A 21,514-nucleotide genomic window follows, 5' to 3' on the forward strand; every position below is an offset into this window, starting at 1 on the left:
GCAACGTCGCAACAGTTGCAAACATCATTTATACTACCCGTTCGCTTTGCAATGCCAAATGGATTCTATTCCATTTCCGCATCCTGTTTCAAAATTTCGTTTCATATCTACACTATTGGTCTTTGAATACATCAATTTTGATTTATTTATTTATTTGTTTATTGGTCTCTACCACCGGATTCCAGAACTTTTAACTTATTCGAAGCTTGTAGGCTTATAAATACAATATCCCAGAAGTAGAAAACTACCGCCCTACCCTCCTGGCTTTAAGCCCTTCCCAAACCAATAAAAACTGGATTCGAGTCTGCTATCAAATTCGATTTCGCCACAATTAAAAATGATAGCTTAATGCATTTTCATCCCCCCCCCCCCCCTGCACTTCGTCTTTGGTTGGTTCGATCGCTTCCCTGAAATCTGTACACTGAACGGTAAAGTAAAAGTCTTGATTTGGCATAATGTACGTACAAACTGCGCATCTGTTATTGAGCGCTTGTGCAGGTGACATTAGTTTTATTGAGCTTTACGGTGACTTGCTCGCAGTTGCGTCATGCGCATGCAGCCTTCTCCATACCAAAGAGTTATTATCTCCACTTCCTATACAATCCTTTGGTCTTTCTTCTCTGTCCTCGCACAGAAATTGCTTCTGGGAAGTGTTTTTGTCTACGGCCTTCCTTTACACTTCATAGTGGGAGCAACTTCTACACTTTAAATCGATACACCATTAATCTTAATCAGGACCGGTTCAACTAAGGATTCGTAGCGTAACTATCATTCCTTTGCAATGTTTACAGCGGTACTTATCGTTATAAACATTTATAGGTGCACGTAACGCTCTTTTTGGGGCATTGGTCTTAGAGACTCCTACACTGTACATCTTTGACATGTTTGAAGATGCTGAAGATGTCAACGGGAATAAATCACATATCGTTCCATCATTGTTACGTGCTTGTGTGTTGTTGTTTTTTTTTCTTTCATACGTATCGCAGCCAACAGCAACTAACCGACGCTGCTGTGATTCTGGCTTCAAAGACGAGGCACTGCATTATCACTGACAAGCTTAACGCTGGCACCTGGGGCAGTAACGTCCTGATGAGCAGATTGCGCTGGGCTATGGTGGGTTGATTGAGAGAGGAGGTAGATATGATTGTCAAGTGACGCGTCCCTTTGTTGATAGCAGCAAAGGTGAAAAGTGCCTTAAGGGGAGATTAATCTGCAATCAGCTGTGCAGGCGAGATCACGATGTGACGCTATTTGCTTCTGCCGCGCAGTGATTTGCCCCTACCGCGACAAGCAGAGGTGGTGAGTCCTCTTTTTAGAAGGATCGATCGCCTCTAACAAAAACTGTCAGCTGATGATGACAAACACCGTAGTATCCAGTGGCAACAGGAGAAGAAAAAACATAAAAGCAAGAAAACGCCCATTAAGCCGTAGCACACGACGATTTGCCAAAAGGCAAACATGAACACATGTTTTTCGCACCAGTTCTGTGGGTCGTGCAGAGGTGCCTTGAATTTGGGAATCCATATGCTGAAGACCCAATAGTTTCCCAGAATGAACCAAATAGAGAGAAACAATGAGAGGGAGATGTTTGTCATCCGCCATATCGCCATGACATCGCCAGTGTCCGCGTCCATTACGATTTCGTCTAGATTATCGTCGTAACCATGACGTGCCTGCCGCCACATCAGGAACAGCAACTTAATCAGCCCGAAACAACCGCCAACCAACAGGTAGATTGGGATTTTCGGTTCCTTCGGACACTCCTCCAGATATTTTCCACCTGAATAATGAAAATTCACTGATGTGATAATCATTCTAAATTCAAGTCACAATTTCAACGTCGATAATAATAAGAATCCGAATAATGGTATATAACTAAGATCAGAGAAGTTTTAAGAACCTTAAGAATAACAAGACCAACGTGCTGTTTGCTTTCATCTAAGGTCAGACAAAACAAGGGCTTATCCATATTTATTTTGGGTAGGACAGTTTACGAATAAACCGTTTATGAACGGTATGTTTATCGTCAGACATCTCAAAGTCAAGGAGTTGTACACACACAGTTGGGTATAAGCAAGAACAACAGATAATCGTGTGCAACCAGACTTAAACAGTTTGAAAACAACGAATTATCAGTGTACATCAAGGCTTAGAAAATCGCGTTATCTAGGCTGCTATAGTGTTCTTCTCGGCTGACACAGTTCAAAAACTATGGAGTATCCGTGTGCATCCACTTTCAAGTAGCTGAAGAATCAATGCGTCAAAACAGAAATTGGTGTACCAGCCGTTAACGAAAATGGATGTTCCAGATCAGCAACTGCAAAGCAAATTCTCAAAACCACTTTCACTACAAACCACCAAAAAAGTAAGGAAGTATATAAAGTTCAAAACTAAGACGGTTTCAGAAGACCAAAACATCAGTGCCCAGCTAATCTTACACAGTTAAAGAATCGGTGTAGATCTAGCCTGAAGTATTTAAAGAAGAAGGTGTTTTCCTATCCTGCATATTGGCTGGTGTAGTTTAAAAACAAGTACTTATCAGTCTACAATTTAGGAAAGACAATTTATAAAGAATGGCTTACATACACTTGGGTTGACGCAGTTTAAAAACATCGGATTTACGGAGTTCATAGAAGCTCGTGTAGTTTTAAGAACAACTGATTTTTCCGTGTACATATAGGTTCATGCATACAGTCTAGGAACATCGGATTTTTTGAACAACGAACTTTCCGTGTATATGTACGGTACGCTCACGCAGTTTAAGAACAACAGATTTTCCCGACTACAGATCTGTTTTCATCATTGATCATGCAATTTTAACAACAGTTTATCCGAGTACGTCTATGGTTACATGTGGAAAATTATCTTTCAGTGTCCAGCAAATAACATAATGAACTATAATTAAAAGAGACTTATTTAAGTCATACCAAACTCATGTGTTTTAGACAATGTTGCGTGACATAAAATGTCTAAAAATATCCAAGGATTCACTAATTACAGTCGTGAATGTTTTCTTATTTGGCGAGTGTAATTATTGAGACAATGACATGTCTATACATCTAAAAGAGTGTAACAAAATTAGCTATACCGTACTTGGCCTAATTTGGATGTGGCGTGCATATACTGCAAGGTGACATAGCGTGCTGAAAACATTCGCCGCGAAGTGTCAAAATGTCACTTATGAGACTGCGTCTGACAAGCGACGTCGCGAGGGCTAATGCGCAGTCGATTGGTGTTTGACGTCGTGTTTAGCGGGTATTCAAACAGATGACGAAGAGGCCAGATTTGGAGAGTGTTGGACACCCTAGGGGTTTGCTCGGCACGTATGGAGGCGCCAGAAAAGTTGTCCTGTCGTAATGGACCTCTTCACCAGCCACTGTCAAGGGCCAGTCTACAGGCCAAACTCCATTTTCATAAAGGTATTCTCTCTGTGGATAATTCTCCGTTTGGGGAAGCCATACGTGAGGAAACACTCAATACAAAATGACTATGATACCTGTTACCAATAATTTGTTAACAATATGGGCTGGAATTTGTGAGGAAGCCTGAGAAGAGGAATACATACATAGTTTATCTTCACATTTCTATGTCATTGTGAAACAGTTTTGTTGGAAGCAGCATTCTGGAATGAAGATATTTAGGTGATACACCTGCAGAAATGGACAATAGTTACCCCTCACTTCTCTTTCATGTATTAACTTTTGTTTTTGTGGAAACAACAATTCAAGTAGGGTTTCAGAATATGGACAATATGTATGGGAATGTATCTTTTTAAAATTCAGATTCTGACAACTAAATATATATAAATTATGCATCAAATTTCGTCTTGATATCAATGACAACAAATTTGATGCTGCTCGGTTGCCAAAGATTCTTTCCCAAAACCTAAATTCGATGGGTTGGAAAAGACTTGTGACGTTTTGAATTAATGTGACGTCATGTCTTGTGAAAACCGAACTAAATTAGGAGAGAATCTGGCCAATTAACGAACGACGTGCGGTGCAGAGGAGCATACACTGTAATGTATACATCGTTTAGGTTCAAGTTATCTAAGGCGTCTTGTGTTGGCACACATGTGAAAGAAAGGTATGAAGTGTATATTATATATCACCAGATATCTCTCATAGTCTCAAATATGTATTCAAATTATATATTATAATTTGTTCTATTGCAATGAACATACTTAAGTTTCTAATAAAAGTCCGTGTATGAGTACATGACTCTTCGCTATATATATATATATATATATATATATATATATATATATATATATATATATATATATATATATATATATATATATATATATAGCAATGACAGGAAATAAAAATCACATGCCTTACCAGCCGTTATCATGGCCAGTGGAAAAGAGATCATCAACCCGATGAAGAGAGTGAAGAGACCTGAAAATAAAGTAAAACCAATATTGAGAACTTGACGCCGGAGACATGGTGTAAAAACAAATTGCTCAATTTCAGGAGAAGCGATTTAGCATACGTCATATGAAAAAGATATGAAAATCAATACCAAATTTGAGAATCTCATTTAATGCACATCACCAACGCTTCATTTGTTTCATTTTTTGTATTTTTGTTGATAACATGCAGACTTCTCTATGGCCATTTTCAGCAGGGCACCTTATTGAGGCGCACCGTCAAATTCTGTTACACCTTCGTCGTGGCATACCGTTCAGTCAAACCTTTATCCTGGCACACAGTTCCACTAAACCCTCGTCGTGGTACACCCGTGAGTCAATCGGGGTACACGTTCACTCAAACCTTTATCACAGCGTTCGCTCAAATCTTCATTCTGTCACACCGTTATCCTTTCACACCATCAATCAAACTTTTATAATGGCACACCCTTTCAGCCAAACCTTTATTCTGACACACCTTTATCCTGGCACACCATTCAATGAAATCTTTATCCTGGGACACGATTCTGTCAAGCCTTTATCCTGGTACACCATACAGTCAAACCTTTGTCCTTGTACAGCATTCAGTAAAACATTTATCCTGCCACACTATTCAGTCAAACATTTATCCTGTCACACAATTCAGTCAAACATTTATCCTAGCACACCATTCAGTCAAATATTTATCCTGCCACACCATTTAGTCAAAGTTTTATCCTGGTACACCATACAGTCAAACCTTTGTCCTTGTACAGCATTCAGTCAAACATTTATCCTGCCACATCATTCAGTCAAACATTTATCCTGCCACATCGTTCAGTCAAAACTTTATCCTGGCGCACCGTTTAGTCAAAAGTTTGTCCTAGCACACCATTCAGTCAAACATTTATCTTGCCACACCATTCAGTCAAACATTTATCCTAGCCCACCATTCAGTCAAACCTTTATCCTGGCACACCATGCAGTCGAACCCTTATCCTGCCACACCATTCAGTCAAAACTTTATCCTAGCCCACAATTCAGTCAAACCTTTATCCTGGCACACCATTCAGTCAAACCTTTATTCTGGCACACCGTTCAGTCAAACCTTTATTCTGGCACACCGTTCAGTCAATCCTTTAAATTGGTATACTGTTCGGCTAAACATCACTATATCATTCCTACGTCAGACCCTAAGATTCATTCCAGTTGGTTAGTCATTCGAATTAAGACACAAATTTTGTTGATGACCACACTGTGTGGAGGACTCTGACATGGCCTTAAAACCGGTCAAACATGTTTTGGACGCGGTTTATTGTCGTATTTAGCCTTATTTACGAGTTCTTTTCGACACACCCTAAGGCTAAATTTTATGGCCTAGCCCTGTAAAGTTTCTATGTTGTACAATAAAGAATCCTAATAACCCGACAGGTATTGAGATACAGCCATTGCCACCTCTACCAGAACGACATCTTTCTGCAGTTAATCAGTTAAGGGATATTAGGTTCTGTATCACACGGTTCTGACAAAACCATGCAAGTACAAGGTTAATTAAAGCGGTTTCTTTTTTTCACATGCATCACAGTTATTAAATTAATTTTACGTAGCAGGGCCTACGTGTGTTTCCAAGTATAAAAAAGCCTTTGTTGACAAAGTCGCAAGCTCCATCAGCTTCCAGGTTGGCATCCTGTAATGTGGTAATGAAGGAATAACTCCGGTCACGTGGTAGGTCTCCGGCAAACAGATCTGAGCCCGCTGTGCCGTATGCAGGCTTTATTTCCGGTACCTAAAATAGATGACATAAGGAAAACAATCAGTTCTAATTATTGCTCTGTTACGCCGGCAATAAAGATGTCAACCCACATGGTGTACCACAGCCTATTTCTTTGTAACCGTTTCTTTCTAATGCCGTTGCCGTTGCTGCTTTGTTTTTTTATTTAACTTGCTGTGATCACAAATCATCAACATTACCTAGACCATGTTAAATACTTGATTTGGTTACAGAGTAAGTGTTAAGTAATAAAACACTGAGCTTAAAAAACAAACATTTCGCCTTGGGTTCGCGCTTACTATTGAAATCGACGCAAAATTTACATCATTTGTTTCAATGTTAAGTACGACGTTAAACCCCAAGCACTCACTAAGCACTTACCCATTTTAATAACACTGGCTATGAAACAGAAATAATAATAAACACGATCTACTTCAAAGGTTTTTTTTTTAAATTAGGAATGTATTTATATCTATACACTGAACACATGACTGAGAATGGGCACAATTACATTCTAGTTAGATTGTGATCTTCCTTGTTTAAAGATCGATAAAAACCTTACAGCAACAACATACTTGATGGTTTGTCTCTACTGTATAAAGCAGTATATATTTGACTGGTATTGTACGCCACACTAAAGAGTAATTCCATAGATGCAAATAAATGCATGTGTGTGATGATAGGCCGCTTGCCGCTTGCCCAATAGATTTGACATGCAAACAAATATTTTGGTAAAGCAGTGTTCTGTATGCGAAAGGTAAAGCCTGACATTCATTTTAATTGAGGTAAAGCGTGCACCGCAGCAAGATTATATACAAAGGAATCGAATTTCCATTGCTAGGCACGAAAGTGGTATAATGTGGCATTGTAATTGCGATAGAGCTATTAGATCACGTGAAATACCGAATGTTTCAAATTCATCTTGGACTCCATGTTGGAGTCATGGCAGTACTCGTATTTACGAACTTATACATATCGACTGTGGTATAAACCTAGCACTCCTTCCAACATCTCATGGCCATTCTACGTTATGCGTATTCCACAGATTGATAAGTTACTATAACAATCTGTTGATTAAGTGACGATCTCACCACAACAATCTACAAGCTTCCCACTGTACTACGTGTAAACGTTTTGCACACTACTAGCGCGCTACAGCGTCTGACAAGTCCGTATTCTTGTGAACTTAACTTGTCACCAGTACAATATTGTCCCTTTTTTGCCTTGAACATTTGCTTATGCCGGTTAATTGAAAAGTACATAATTAGGTAAATTACTTGTGTTATTAACCTCTCCTTAGAAAACCTATCTTCAGGCGATAATTTGCCGTACATATTCTACATCTTTTATCTCTACATCAAGCCACATCACTTTCTACCAGCCATCCTGTAAATGAAGTGAAATTTGCCTGAAATAATCCTATACAAAATAATGCGATGCTAATAATGCTTCACATTATTTTGTATAGGATTACTATTATTCGCATTATTAGCTATTCACCAAAGTTTGCTTGATTTGCAATCACCTCAAAGTTTTTCCTATCTTTATGTTATCCAATAGAAATTTTGTCTACACCAGGGACTTACTGAAGGGGAAAATCATTATCTTAAAGAAAAGAAACAGTTACAATGTATAAAATTACATCATTTAATTCGATCTCTCAACTTCGGATATAATCCAAAAAGATCAAGATACACAATAATCCATTCTATTCCATAATATGTGACGGATATGGATCTTGCTGACCTATTGCTTTGTTTGGTAAGAAACCATATGAGTATCGACTGTACAGCTGTGTTTGTATCAGTTTTAAGCCAAACGCAACCAATATCTGAGATAGGAAGTAAGTATATAGTGTGGTATTTATGAAGACACACACGCCATGTTAGGTTCCAAACCTGTGGTGAATTTGAATGTCAATGAAGTCAGAAATGTCTTGAAAGGAAGCGTAAAGTCCAACATTCGTACACTAATCGTAAAACATGAAGAGGCGCTCCAAGTCGATCACCGTAAGACCTATTTCTAAAACAACCTTAACACCAGTCTTTCTGGTCAAGACATTTTTGCATTCCAAAACATTAATTCGTCGTACATTATAGTTGCAGTGATTATTAGGTTATTTATTTGATAATTATTTTGGTGAAGTGACCAATATGTGTATTACAGTTTAAAAATAATACAAACCAGTAAAAATAGTCCTGCGCTGCTGGATCATTGGCATAGAAAACAGCCTAGTATACGAACACCGTCTAAAATACCAAAGGTGTTCTAGGCGGTCTGGACAGAGCTTTCTTCTGGTATAATGGCATAGCCTCTGGGTTGTATAGTGACAAGGCCTACCAGACTGACCATTATTGGAGTCGTCACCATCAAAGCACATCGCAACAGTACTTTCTCGATAATCTCGCTGTAAAGTCGAAATCCAAGGAATCACTGAGAGTGGTAAGACCCTAGTCACTCGGTATCATCTTGACTTCATCTCTACATCACCATCGTTAGCACCGCCGTTAGCACAGAAGAGTCTCTGGTTTGTACTTTTCTCCCATCGTTTAATCCAAAGTAACTTGCCTTCGACCTCGCGTCGAGTCCAGAACTCTTTAGAGCCTGAAACTGACCCGTGTCTACCGTAACATTTCTTGGGGAGGGGGGTGGGGGTTTGGCTGTCTTTTAGATTTTTTTGACCTTTTTTCAACATTAAAACAAGCTTGTTCCAGAATAACTTAATTGTTCAACAGGTATAGCAACGGTTATATTAATACTAAATGTGGCAAAAAACCGCAGTAGGACCTACAATGTATTTTTCATATAACTAATAGCTTGTTCGTGAAATAAAACAAGACAAAAATAAATAAAAAAAGATAAATTGGAAACATAATAAATAAATCAAAGTATATAAATAAACCCCACAAATAAGTAAATAAATAAATAAAATCCGACAATAAAAATCAAATAAACCCACTAATCAAAAATGAAAGAAAACCTGGTAAATACACGTAACTAAAAAAAGGTAACCAAATTAAATAAATCAAATTAATCCATGAATGAAACAAAAAATCTTTAAAAATAAAATAAATATTAAAAAAAGAGCAATATATTAGCCCATGTGCGAACAAAAGTCATTACATCAATCCCATAATGCTTGTTGAGGTAAGCCCCAATTTACACGAGGCGGAGAAGCGAAGCATCTTTGACTGTGATGATGGTAGCCCAGGGGGAGACAGTCCGTCGTATACTCACGGCCTGGACCCTGCCTGTCTGGTTAGGCCTTCAACAAGGAGTCGCAATCGACCACACGTAATTACCCTTCAAATAAAACAATTCCAACAAGGGTGATCCGGCAAATCCACCGTGACTACAGGAGTCCTTATACTGGAAACAACGCTCAATCATCGATTAAATGAGATCCGAGATGGCAACAGATTCCACAACTAGTTAATTCCTGTACCGATCCGAGGTAAAGCTCCCCAAATTAACATACAAGCAGTGATATCCATTACTCACACGCTGCCTTTTTACGCACGAGGGATTGCGCCGCTAATCTATGGTCTGAAAAAAAAAACCCTTAAGCCAAGAAATGTTTAATAGCCTTTAAGCTGGAAATTATCGCAAGGCTGTCTCCAAAACACTTCTTATTTTAGTTTTAGCAAGTATGATTCTTTTTAAATATAGTTTGCTTACAGATTATGTAGTTCGGAACCACCTCTTTCGTAATCTTGCATAACCTTTGGAAAATGTTTCTGATTATCTGGTACAGGATTATGGTTTTAACAAATGTGATTCTTTTCAAAGATAACTTTTCCTAGAATATGTAGTTTTTGTAAAACTATCTTGACCTAATCCCTCTTAAGTACTTTACAGACTGTCAGTGGACATTCATGCTTTGATTACTACACAATCGGCATATAAGGATACAAAAGCAGAAAACTTTGACACCAGTTAACATATATGTACTTTGTTATATAGTTTCAATACGCCACAGGAATATTAATTACTATTAAAGTGACAAGGGAAACAGAGGCCTGGGAAGACATACATGAAGATATGGTGGACATGGTGTATAAAGGCTTTTTCAGCACATCTGCCTCTATATGTATGCTTTGTTTTGTATTCATGTATATTTGTTTAAATGCAGAATCACATTGCTCACGATGCCAAAGGATACAATCTTGTAAATGTAACGATGGTAGAGTTAAAACTACATGCATTCTTTTAAACTGCCCTTCACTTCATCCTTCACGGGGCCTTGGCGACAATAAACACTCCCTAACGTAATTGGGGTCTTGTTTTCCTTCGATATTACGTGCAAATCAGACACCGTAAATTAGGCCAGTAACATGACAACGGTTGGTGATTTTAATACCTCACACAGTCCGGTGTTCTCCAACCATAAAACCGACCATCACTGCGTAGGTGAAACACCCTTGAGCATGGCATTGTACACCAATCAAATCAAATTAATAAATAAATGAACAGTGGCCAAGTCACAGTCCAACCATTAGTCTAATGACCGACAATCGCAAACACTGCACGTGGTATCGTACAGTTAAACTGGTGTGTTAACTTTTGGGAAATCTAACGATCTGAAAACAAGCCAATTGAATAGATGCTTTCATTGACATTAGGGTGTCTTCCAACTCAAAAGATGTCTTCAGTCTTTTAATTTTATTCTGAAATAGGACACTCTGTTCAAGTGTTCCATTGTTGATAACTTCATTACTGATACAAGGCCTTTGTATGTAGCCTATTATCCGAGTCATTGATGAATTCAAGTTTTGTATGCACGGAAGTCTATCATTTATATATGATACATCGGGTCACTATTCTATTATCAAGTCATCCACAGGTCCTATTATGTTCGAAATGAATGAAAGTATGAAAATGAAAACCATCTTCTTTTCAGACAGACTTATTCTTGTTGAAACACATAGACTCTGACACTGCCGAAAGTGACCAGTAGTGCTTGCTGGAGCAAACACAATAAGTCCGATATCCAACCGGTAAAAGTGAAAGGATGTAACACGCCGTGGACGTGCACTGTCTCTCCCCGTCTCATAAAGCCTGTAAGCTGGCGTCAGCTGGCTTGCAGGTCTTCATTTTGTCATTTTACCGGCCTTTTTCCTGACCGTCTTTCCACGCTAGTCTAACTCCTGTGATGTGTTTTTGTCCGTATTGATTATTGCACACAGGTGGGCTACCCTCAATGATATCGGAGAAGCTGAACCTTTTCCGCACTGTTCCGCGGAACGGCGTCCCCTATCTAATTCCATTACGTTGTATGACTCCCGTCTGCAGAGCTAATGCGATCAAACTAATACAGAACATACATACTCCAATAGAACACGTCGGGACCATTTCAGGACAGGATTTTTTGTTCGGTACTGGCTCAGATCACAGGAAAGATCTCGTCATGAAGAGATACATTAAAGAAAGCGACTGTTCTGGTTTTACGACCGTAATGAGCATCTCTCATAATCGGATAAGAGAGTAAAAGGCTGACAGCAAAAGAGTTAGACCCGGTTTGGCTGTGGTCTTAACCGGATTGAATTTCCAACTGATCCCGTGCGACTTGTCTGCCGATGTTTGATTTCACGCTGACATCGGGATACCTTGGCAGGTGAACGCCTTGATGACGAAAACACATCATATCCGTGCCAATATTAACACGGTTTGTTTACGCATGAAAGTGCATGCAACCATGCAGAAGATCGCCGCCATGGGGCAGGCGACATACGCAGGTGCACTTCCCGCTCACACTGTTGGTAAGTGATTATCGATTCTAGGGAAAAGAGATACCAACATCTCAATTCACATCTCATTAGCTGATCAAAAAATCATGTTCTAAATACCAGTTACTGTCACCATTATTGCAATTCCTGTTTTTTTTTCTGTAACTCTGAAAACGGTTTTCAGAAAATGAATGCTGAGGGAATACTACATAAAAGCGTCGCCCCAAGAGGACCTAAGTGTGGTCTGACACTCTTTGGCATAGATTTCCCATAAGGTACCTGAAAGCATTTGTTTACTTAACAAATCGCTCAAACAAATGAAGAGATCAATTCTCAGGCGTGAAGTATTAACAAAGCTAAGCAAAATTTAGTAACTTGATTTGAATTTCAACTCTTTGGTTCCGCTGTAAATCTGCTTGGATGTTTCCTTGTTTTATTAAAATGTTCTGAACTCCAAACTTGATGCTGAGCTGAGAAGTGGAAATGACGTGTCGCACGAAGGTATAGAAATAGGGAAGCAGGTGTCAGAACAAAAGCAGATCTTGCGATGTACTTACCACTTCAACTTCTCGACTGGCACTGCTCGGAATCGGCGAGTAGCCCTTCTCTAGCGTAAACGACACACTCTTCGCAGGTGAAGTTTGTAAGTTGAGCAGAGCATTTTCGTTAACGTCTATGTTGAATGAAACTGGTGTGACGGGTGGGGCTGAGCTGGGCAGGAGTATCGTCGGTGCCGACCCTCTTCGACTTTTTCCGCTCTGCCGCCTTCGGTGTTTCCTGATAGTTGTACCAGTTCGGGTCAGCATCGACATGATGACGACTTAATCGGGATTGCCTGACTTAAAACCATTACATCCGGGCACTAATATTCCATAATGCGTGTTCATTCAGTATGAACTCTCCCCATACTTCTGCTTCTGTCCCTGCCAGGCGCTGTGTCAACAGTCCCCACCAGTTGCCTGATCACTGTCGGTGTTTCATCTTTGGCGAATGCCGCTAGTGTGTGCGAAGGCGTTGTATCATTGATCAATACAGACGGGCGATCTCACTCAGGACTAAAGCAAGCGCCTCACGCTCTGGCTCTCCTTGTCTCTCTCTAACAGCTTGTCAGTGTTACCGAACATTAATATTAGTCGGTTAATGTTGTAACATGAGAGTTTGGGTAGCGTGCATGTACTCAGGAATGTGACATTCTTGATACGTCCCCGTACACACCTGCAGGAGGCCAGCTCGGCACACCTTTCGCAAGAGGCCAAGGTTTTGTTCCAGTGATCGCTGACTGCTTTTACAATATATTTTTTTTGTCAATGGAGCCTCACAGAAACGTTATTGCTCCACTTTCCGCCAGTTCGACATCAATTTTCGTACGACGAACTGTGCAACACAAACGGGATTGCTGCTAAGCCGTCTTTGTCTTGGCTTAGCATTAGTGAATGATGTGGGAAATGGACCGAAAGGTGTTGGGAGGCAAACATAAATTCGCATAACTGATGACAGATTACACTGAAGCCGGATTAACTGACTGAAGGATAGATGTGAAAAGTCTGCACACTTAAAAAACTCATTCCAGCTTAACACAATACCATGTTAAAAGCATACAACGCCAAAACAAGTCTCCCAAATGAAACAAACATCTCCCACACCAAATAAACATCTCCGAAATCAAATAAACATCTCCCACACCAAACACACATCTCTGAATAAGTATCTTCCGTACAAAGGTAAGTGAATAAAACAGAGGGCACATTTTTAAGGTTAAATTATGTAAGACAAAATCATTGCAAGTTATTACAAGAGATTTACAAGTTATCAGATAGACCCATGTTCATGTATCATTTCGCAACGGCTTGTTTTGATGTTTATTTACTTATTTATTTATTTATTTATTTGGTGTTTTACGCCGTACTCAAGAATATTTCACTTATACGACGGCGGCCAGCATTATGGTGGGTGGAAACCGGGCAGAGCCCGGGAGAAACCCACGACCATCCGCAGGTTGCTGGAAGACCTTCGGAGGAAGCCAGCATTGATGTTTATAGTTATCGCTCCATGCTCAACACGAGCTTGTTTGGTGAAATTTTCTTCTTTTACTTAGAAGGGTTTGGTGAGTGTGTGAGTGGTTGAGGTTTAACGTCGTACTTAACAATTTTTATGTCAAATGATGACGAAGGAGTCCTTAGAGTGCAAATAATGCTCCTCCGTGTTGCAGGACGGATTTCCACCTCTTTTTTATCTAGGAATTATACTGATACGGGTCAACCAGTCGTTTCACTATCCCCTTCATGCTGAACCCCAAGCGAGGAAGTTAGAGCTTCCTCTTTTAAGGTCTAAGGTGAGACCCGAACCAGGATAGAACCTGGATCTACCGTTCCCGAAGTGGACGCTCTACCATCTGTGCTATCGAGCCGGCTGGGGAGGGTTTGGGTGATGCTCTCTTGTTTGGGCAGATAATTACGCAGTTTGAAAGACGCTTTTTGTGGTTTAAAAAATGTTTATTTGATTTGGGAGATGTTCATTTGGTTTGGAAGATGGTTTTTTCAATTTGCCGATCTAATAACACATGCAGTAGTAAACCACTCACACCCGTGTAGTTTGCCTGTGGTGGGCCCGTGGTTTGCCTCTGATGTACCTGAGGAGTGCTTGTAGTTTACCTCTGGTATGTCTGTGGTTTGCCTCGTGTGACAGCGGTTTAGCTCTTGTATGTCTCGTGTGCCCGTGGTTTGCCACTCGCGTGCCTGTGGTTTGCTGCTATTCTGCATATGGTTTACCTCTGATGTGCCTACGGTTTTAGATGTGACCTGTTTTAGATGTGGCCTGACCCAGTCTTGACCCTGACTCTCGAAGCGGACGCTCTACCAACTGTGCTATGGGGGGCCGTCTGGGGAGGGTTTGGTGATGATGTTTTATTTGGATGTTAATGTTTTAGTGGGGATGTTTATTTGATTTGGAAGATGGTTATTTGGTTTATTTCTACATGTCTGTGGTTTATCTCTGGTGTACCTGTGGTTTGCCTCTAGTGTACCTGTGGATTGTCTATGGAGTGCATGTGATTTACCTCTGGTGTGTCTGTGGTTTACCTCTGGTGTGTCTGTGGTTTACCTCTGGTGTGTCTGTGATTTACCTCTGGTGTACCTGTGGTTTGCCTGGGGAGTGCCTGTGATTTACCTCTGGTGTGTCTGTGGTTTACCGCTGGTGTACCTGTAGTTTGCATAGGGAGTGCCTGTGATTTACCTCTGGTGTGTCTGTGGTTTACCTCTGGTGTACCTGTGGTTTGCCTAGGGAGTGCCTGTGATTTACCTCTGGTCTGCTTGTGGTTTACCCCTGATATTTATTTGATTTGGGAGATGGTTATTTGGTTTGAAAAATGGTATCTCATTTTGTTGATTTCTTAACACATGCCTGTGGCTTACCGGTTGCAGGTCTGTGGTTTGAATCTGGTGTGCGTGTGATTTACTCCTGATGTGCCTGCTGTAAACCGCTGATGTGCTTCTAGCTTGTCTGTGATTAGTTCTGCTGTGCGTACGGTTTGCTTCTAGTGTGCCTGTGGTTGGTTCTGGTCTACCTGTGGTTTGCCTTTGGTGTGCCTGTGGTTTGTCTCTAGTGTACCAGTGGTTTACCTGATTTTTATAAACAAAGATGAATGAACTACGTCATGCATTGATAACCAGTATATACATCCGATCGTCATCCAAATTAGCTTGAAATATAACTGAACAGACTTGAAGGACAAAGCAGTCAGTCATTGAAATCCAGCACGCAAGATTAGCATCACGAGGAAACAATTCATAACTGATACAACAGCAATACTTGAATCCACGTTGTCATGGCGATTCTTGTTTACCAAATTTCAAAACTTATGATTTTAATCCAATCTGCGTGCCTGGGGGCTATATGTTATGTGCAAACCTGCTCCATTTGATAATTACATATCATGGCAATCCATTGGTCTACAAATCCCAAGCGTTTTGCACGAATAATTCAATAAATTCCAACCTTTGGTACCTCTGGTCAAAAGAAATCCACATATCATGAACAGTGGCACGTAAATCATTTCCGATGATACCAGCAATAATGGTGATTCACAATGGTGTTATAACTGTACCAGCACGCAAACACTACTCATATACAGTTCTTCCTTTCTGACTATAAAATTCACCAATGACCGTCGTAAAATGGCTGACGTGAGACCGTAAAGTGTTTGTTTGCTTGAGATTTAACACCATGTTAAATTCGTCTTAGTCCTGTGGCGAAATGGAAGCCCTCACTGGCTGATTCGTCTACAGCGTTGCTATAGCCACAGCCAATCTACCTTTGGCCAATGTGGTCTCTGGTTCGAATCCAGCTCTCGCTATTTCGTCAGTGGTTTTAAGTCATGATATTTGTGTATTACTCCGGGCACTTACGGGCACCTCCACCAAATCATAGGTAGAACATTATCTTGATTGCGATCAATCGATTAAATCTATAAACTGAAACAGAATATAAAAGGCCATTTATTCAGGTATGACACCGGGCTTTTGTCACAGGTAAAATTCCTAGTTTAAATATAAGAACGAACATGTAAGAATACGTGTGGGCGTACTAGCATAGTGGTAATTAAACCTGTACATCTAATAAACCCGTCCAGAGGATAATGTTATTACGATGAGAGCAATGTGTCTTTGTTTGACATTTAATTTTGTTCCCTTTGCATTTTCCGCATTTCCCAGAGGTATACACACGGGCCGAGCAACTGCAGTATTTCAATATGGGACATGTGACCTGTACATAGAGCAATGTACACATAGGACCTGTACATATAGGAATGTGATCCTATAACAGACATCAGTGGAGTGTAATGCTTTGCTATAAAATAGAGCCAATCAGAATTGTACTCCGGGCACGGTACTCATATACATACATGTACAAGTGAACCAATATAATAAATTCCCTTAGGAACATCTGTCCAAAAACTGAGAAGGTTCGCCTCACAATGATCACGGGATTAGACAGCTTTGGAAACAGCATACCCGCCGGGAATGTCTTGGAAGCAAGAAGCTTGTCGCGAGGTCGCAAATAAAGACGGCGGACATGTCAGGAAATCTAGCTTAATAGATTCCACCGACCACTTATTGTTGGAAAACACTTTATCTTCGGACGGGTGGCGGGGCTACATCCATATACATCTTTTACAGAAAGTATGTCTTCGACCGCAATCACTACATCACAATTCATAAGCTACTTTTCACCTTCTCCAAAATTCACGTTAAGTTGTTTATTTACTCGTATCCATGTGAGCGGACTTGTTCAGTGAAGGTAGTGGATCGTTCTAAGTCATTAAATGATATCTCAGAATGACTGATAGCAGAATAGTCGAGATCATTTACCTGCGTTACCAACTGATGGCTTTATTTTTACTAATATCATTAATGCATACATACTGATCATTCGTCCTGTATCAGAACAATGGTCTAACTACTAATTGTCTATGGGGGGAATGGTGTAACTACTAATTGTCTATGTTGTCTATGGGGGGGGGGGGGTGAATGGTCTAACTACTAATTGTCTAGGGGGGGGGGATGGTCTAACTACTAATTGTCTAGGAGAGGGGGGAATGGTCTAACTACTGACTGTCTATGGAGGAGAATGGTCTAACTACTAATTGTCTTTGGGCGGGAATGGTCTAACTACTAATTGTCTATAGGGGGAATGGTCTAACTACTAATAGTCTATAAAGGGGGAATGTTCTAACTACTAATTGTCTATAGGGGGGAATGGTCTAACTACTAATTGTCTAGGAGGAGGGGGGGGGGATGGTCTAACTACTAAGTGTCTATGGCCAAAAAGAAATTCCCTCTGTTTGCGCATTTGAAATATTAGTATCACATTTAAAAGATACGTGAGGGACATTACAACAGTGTCTGACACATTGTGAGCTCTTCTTGCTTTTTATCTAATGAGAAAGTCACTTGTATTACGCAATAAACTGATTTATCAGGGGAGGATTCCGCCTTTATCGATCCAGAAAGAGTGCTATAGGGATAAACTAACAACTAATGTTTCTGTTGTCAGACACTCCCATCTAACAAGTTCTAAATACGATCCTACGTAATCTGCACAAAGCTGTGCTACTTTGGTTTCGTTTCCACACCATTTATACGTCCGCATGGCTAATATGGCCCTACATTACTATTGTCGTCATGTTTATATTATTCATCGCCTTTTCTGCGCCGAGTTTTTCTGCGAACTATCGTAAGATATATTTATCATGGGGTTATTTCTGAAAAAAAAAATACTTGCGTGACTCTGACTTATTTTAACTGATACATAAAAAGGACACATCACTTGAAGTCAGACGAGAGTAAATGCTTTCGAGTCACGAACAAACTGTTTTTGCAAAGAACGTAGACGCCTTAAAATGAGAAATGGATTTCGAATGGATTGTGTCTTAAGCAGTCAATGTGCAGCCTGGAAAGAAAATAAAACGTCGTGTTTTATGTATTAATATAGTAACACTGCTAATATATGTGTAGACATTCTTTCAGATACTGTTGTAAGTTTATGCCGAAAATTACTTCATAATAACCGAAACAGAAACAATGTGATCGACGTGAGTTCAAGTCTAATTCGTGCTGGATTCCGTTCTGGTCGTACCCTCGACGTTGCGTCTGTCAACTATTGACATGAGTTTCTCCCGGTCTCTGCCCGGTTTCTCCCACCATTATGCTATCCCACCATTAAAACCAAGTCAAATAAGTAAATCTTGTTTCAATCATTTGAATGTTCTTTAAGTGCACATCACAGGTTTCTTTCATTAGTCTCAAAATAGAGTTTAGGGGCAAAATCACATGTAGATAGTTCATCATTAGCAATTTACCTTAATGGGCGGAGGTTTACTTCGAGTAGTGCGGTATCAACCACTATAAACTTGACTGCTGTTGAAGTGAGTATTCTTGATTTGCTCAAATAAACAAATAAGTAACACGTATTATTTATGTAATAACACAGTTATTTGATCCTACTAAATACAATATAAGAACCACCGTTCAAGTACAGTATAGAAGACGTATTTAGGCAAGCCCACAAGCCGACGAGAGGAGTGGAGGTAACTGCTTTTAACTCAACTGTAAAAAGAAATTCGTAAGGGATCTTATTTCTCGCTTTGTACCTCTGAAAACAACTAACATTCCGAGATTCTACAGCAGACGAAGTTACCATGGCGATGACTGTATGTGTTGTATCATGTAACGGCCTGGTCGGTTCAACAACACCACAGAAAGTGGAAAATGTTGACTTACTTACAAGACTTTGTACGACGTGGAGCTTTCACTAAATTTTTTTTCTGTGGAAATCTTGTTTTTAGTGACAAGGATTGCGTGAACGTGTTGATAACCGACACGTAGCATTGATCATCACATATGGTATAGATAACTTCTAGTCTCCACTCAATCTCACGAGCTTCTCAACACTGGAAACAATCATATGTTATGGCTGAGCCATTAGCCACAATGTAGAGCGGAGTGTCATAACCCGATGCCGACAGCACACACAAAGCAAGAGAAACAGCATAAGCGAGTCAAAAACGGCCGTCCACAGGGGAACATTTATTCCGCTCGGTGGTCAATCAAAGATTCCCAGCCAGCATTTCTCAGTGAAAAGAACACAAGGATCAAAGATGAGAAGGTCAAAAGTGATGGATTATAAAAGACGCCTTTTTTACTTTCATGAACTCGATAAATCAGCTTTAACCCACAACATGCAACATAAATCAATACAGCGACCTTTCGGGCTTGGCGTATAGGTACAGTATAAGCGAGATGTGCAGTTGGCATAAATAGATGATGGAGGCTGTGACCTCGGTAGCGTGGTACTCGAAAAGTTTTGAAGACCCTCCGAGAGACCTTGAGGACACTTTTTACTAACTGAAAAAGAAGGCGAAACGGTGCCCCCGAGGGGTGACCACAGGGCTGTCACCTTTCTGATAATGAATTAGCTCGCTACTATTTGTTACAGATATAACCAGTGTCGTTACTGTCACAAAATCCCATATATCGTTGTGTGACGATCAATAATTGTCGCCAACACAAAGTTGTTAAACGGAAATTGAGTTCATTACTTCCCCTTTGATTTATCAATTCCAGGTCATGTGTACAGCTTTCCGGGTCCTCATCACCATGGTAGCCGACAAGCAGGTTATTTCCAATTATACGTTTGCAAGAAAGAGGAAATAACCCGAGCGAGTAAAGACAGCCTGATGGTTGCACATGTGCTTGACCCATGTGTAAAGTGTGATGTAAACGACTAGTAATTATCACATGAAAATGTATTACCTCAAAGAGTGCTGTAATAAACAACAATCAATCAATCAATCACTGGTAAATTTAAGTGCACCTGAGAAACGTATCGACAAGAAGGCACCGTTAGAGCTGAAAGCGATTGTCTTCGTGGAAAGATCAATGGCGTTCAATGCTTTCAGTCGTTTCGCTTCTTTTCCAAGCAACATCGATTTGCAATTTACCTTAATGTTATGAAGATTTATATGTGAAGGAATGAAAAGAAAACAAGTCCACGAAGGAAACAATGATCAAAGACCGACGAGAAGTTTCTTTTTCATATATTTTGGTCTAACACTTAGGTTACATCGATTTGCCAAAAGGCGTAAGGTTCTACAAAAATCCCTGCATACAATACAGAGAAACCATTTAAATGAGAAGTTCATAACCTGTTTGGTAGATACACACGACTTATGCAGGATGTACCTGGTTAATATCAACAAATCAACTCTTCCTGGAAGTGTGTTGGCAAATTAATGGCTTCCACCTTGAGAGAACCAACTCTTGACCAGTGAGCTTACAAGTACGAATCCAAATCCTGCTGATTCACTTTTGCTGCCACAACAGAAACGAAAACTCAGGATTTCTACTGATCTGTTCTTGTGATGCACAGCACAAACACAAGTACAACCACTGTTACGGTATTGAAAACGGCAACAGAAAACAGACTCAGTGACTCAATATTACAATGTAAACAATGCTTTATATATAAAATGAGACGTACAGTTTTACAGACAGTTCAACAACAACAACAACATACACATCAGTATTACCGGTCTTTACAAGTTTCCAGTTCACCTTTGCATCCCAAGGAATGTATTCCAGGAAATCCAACGTAAAGACCATGGGATAAACACACAATTCACACAAGTCACAAATTGTCCTAGACAGGTACTTCGCCAGGTTAGCGAACACGAACACAGTACACAGGTTACACAGAACTGGAACAGTCAAGCCTTTGAATGACGTCACACCCGCAGAGCACAACACAGGGTAAATACAGGCATGGAGGTATAATCCACTTCAGATCAGTCACAGCTCCCGCAGAAGCTCACAAACGAGCCGTTCAGAGACGTAGAGTAATGTCACCTTGTGGCAGAACGAACGTCCTTTGCAAAACTGAAAACTTCAGTTTAGAGTCCTTGACAACCTTGTCGGTCAGGTGAGGTCAGCGTGTTAAACAAATTACACAGTCCACACTGTATAATCATAATAAAGATCCGAACACCAATAAACGTGACTTCCGCAGAAATTCACATAAATCAGACATCAGTACTACTGTGGTACACAAACGGTGCCGGCATAAAAAATC

At 40.2% G+C, this 21,514-nt stretch overlaps 1 protein-coding gene across 1 annotated transcript; it reads right to left on the reverse strand.

Annotated features, from left to right (window-relative positions):
* Positions 1-1,331: 1,331 nt before the first annotated feature.
* Positions 1,332-12,702, reverse strand: LOC135473390 (transmembrane protein 272-like). Its single transcript, XM_064753240.1, has 4 exons — positions 12,448-12,702; positions 6,011-6,179; positions 4,344-4,403; positions 1,332-1,780 (listed from the first exon to the last, which is right to left on the reverse strand). The coding sequence occupies exons 1-4, from the start codon at positions 12,700-12,702 to the stop codon at positions 1,332-1,334; spliced, it is 933 nt and encodes a 310-aa protein (XP_064609310.1).
* Between the last annotated feature and the right edge of the window lie 8,812 nt (positions 12,703-21,514).

The sequence above is a fragment of the Liolophura sinensis genome, chromosome 8 (genome assembly GCF_032854445.1).
Source record: "Liolophura sinensis isolate JHLJ2023 chromosome 8, CUHK_Ljap_v2, whole genome shotgun sequence".
NCBI classification, from domain to species: Eukaryota; Metazoa; Mollusca; class Polyplacophora; order Chitonida; family Chitonidae; genus Liolophura; species Liolophura sinensis.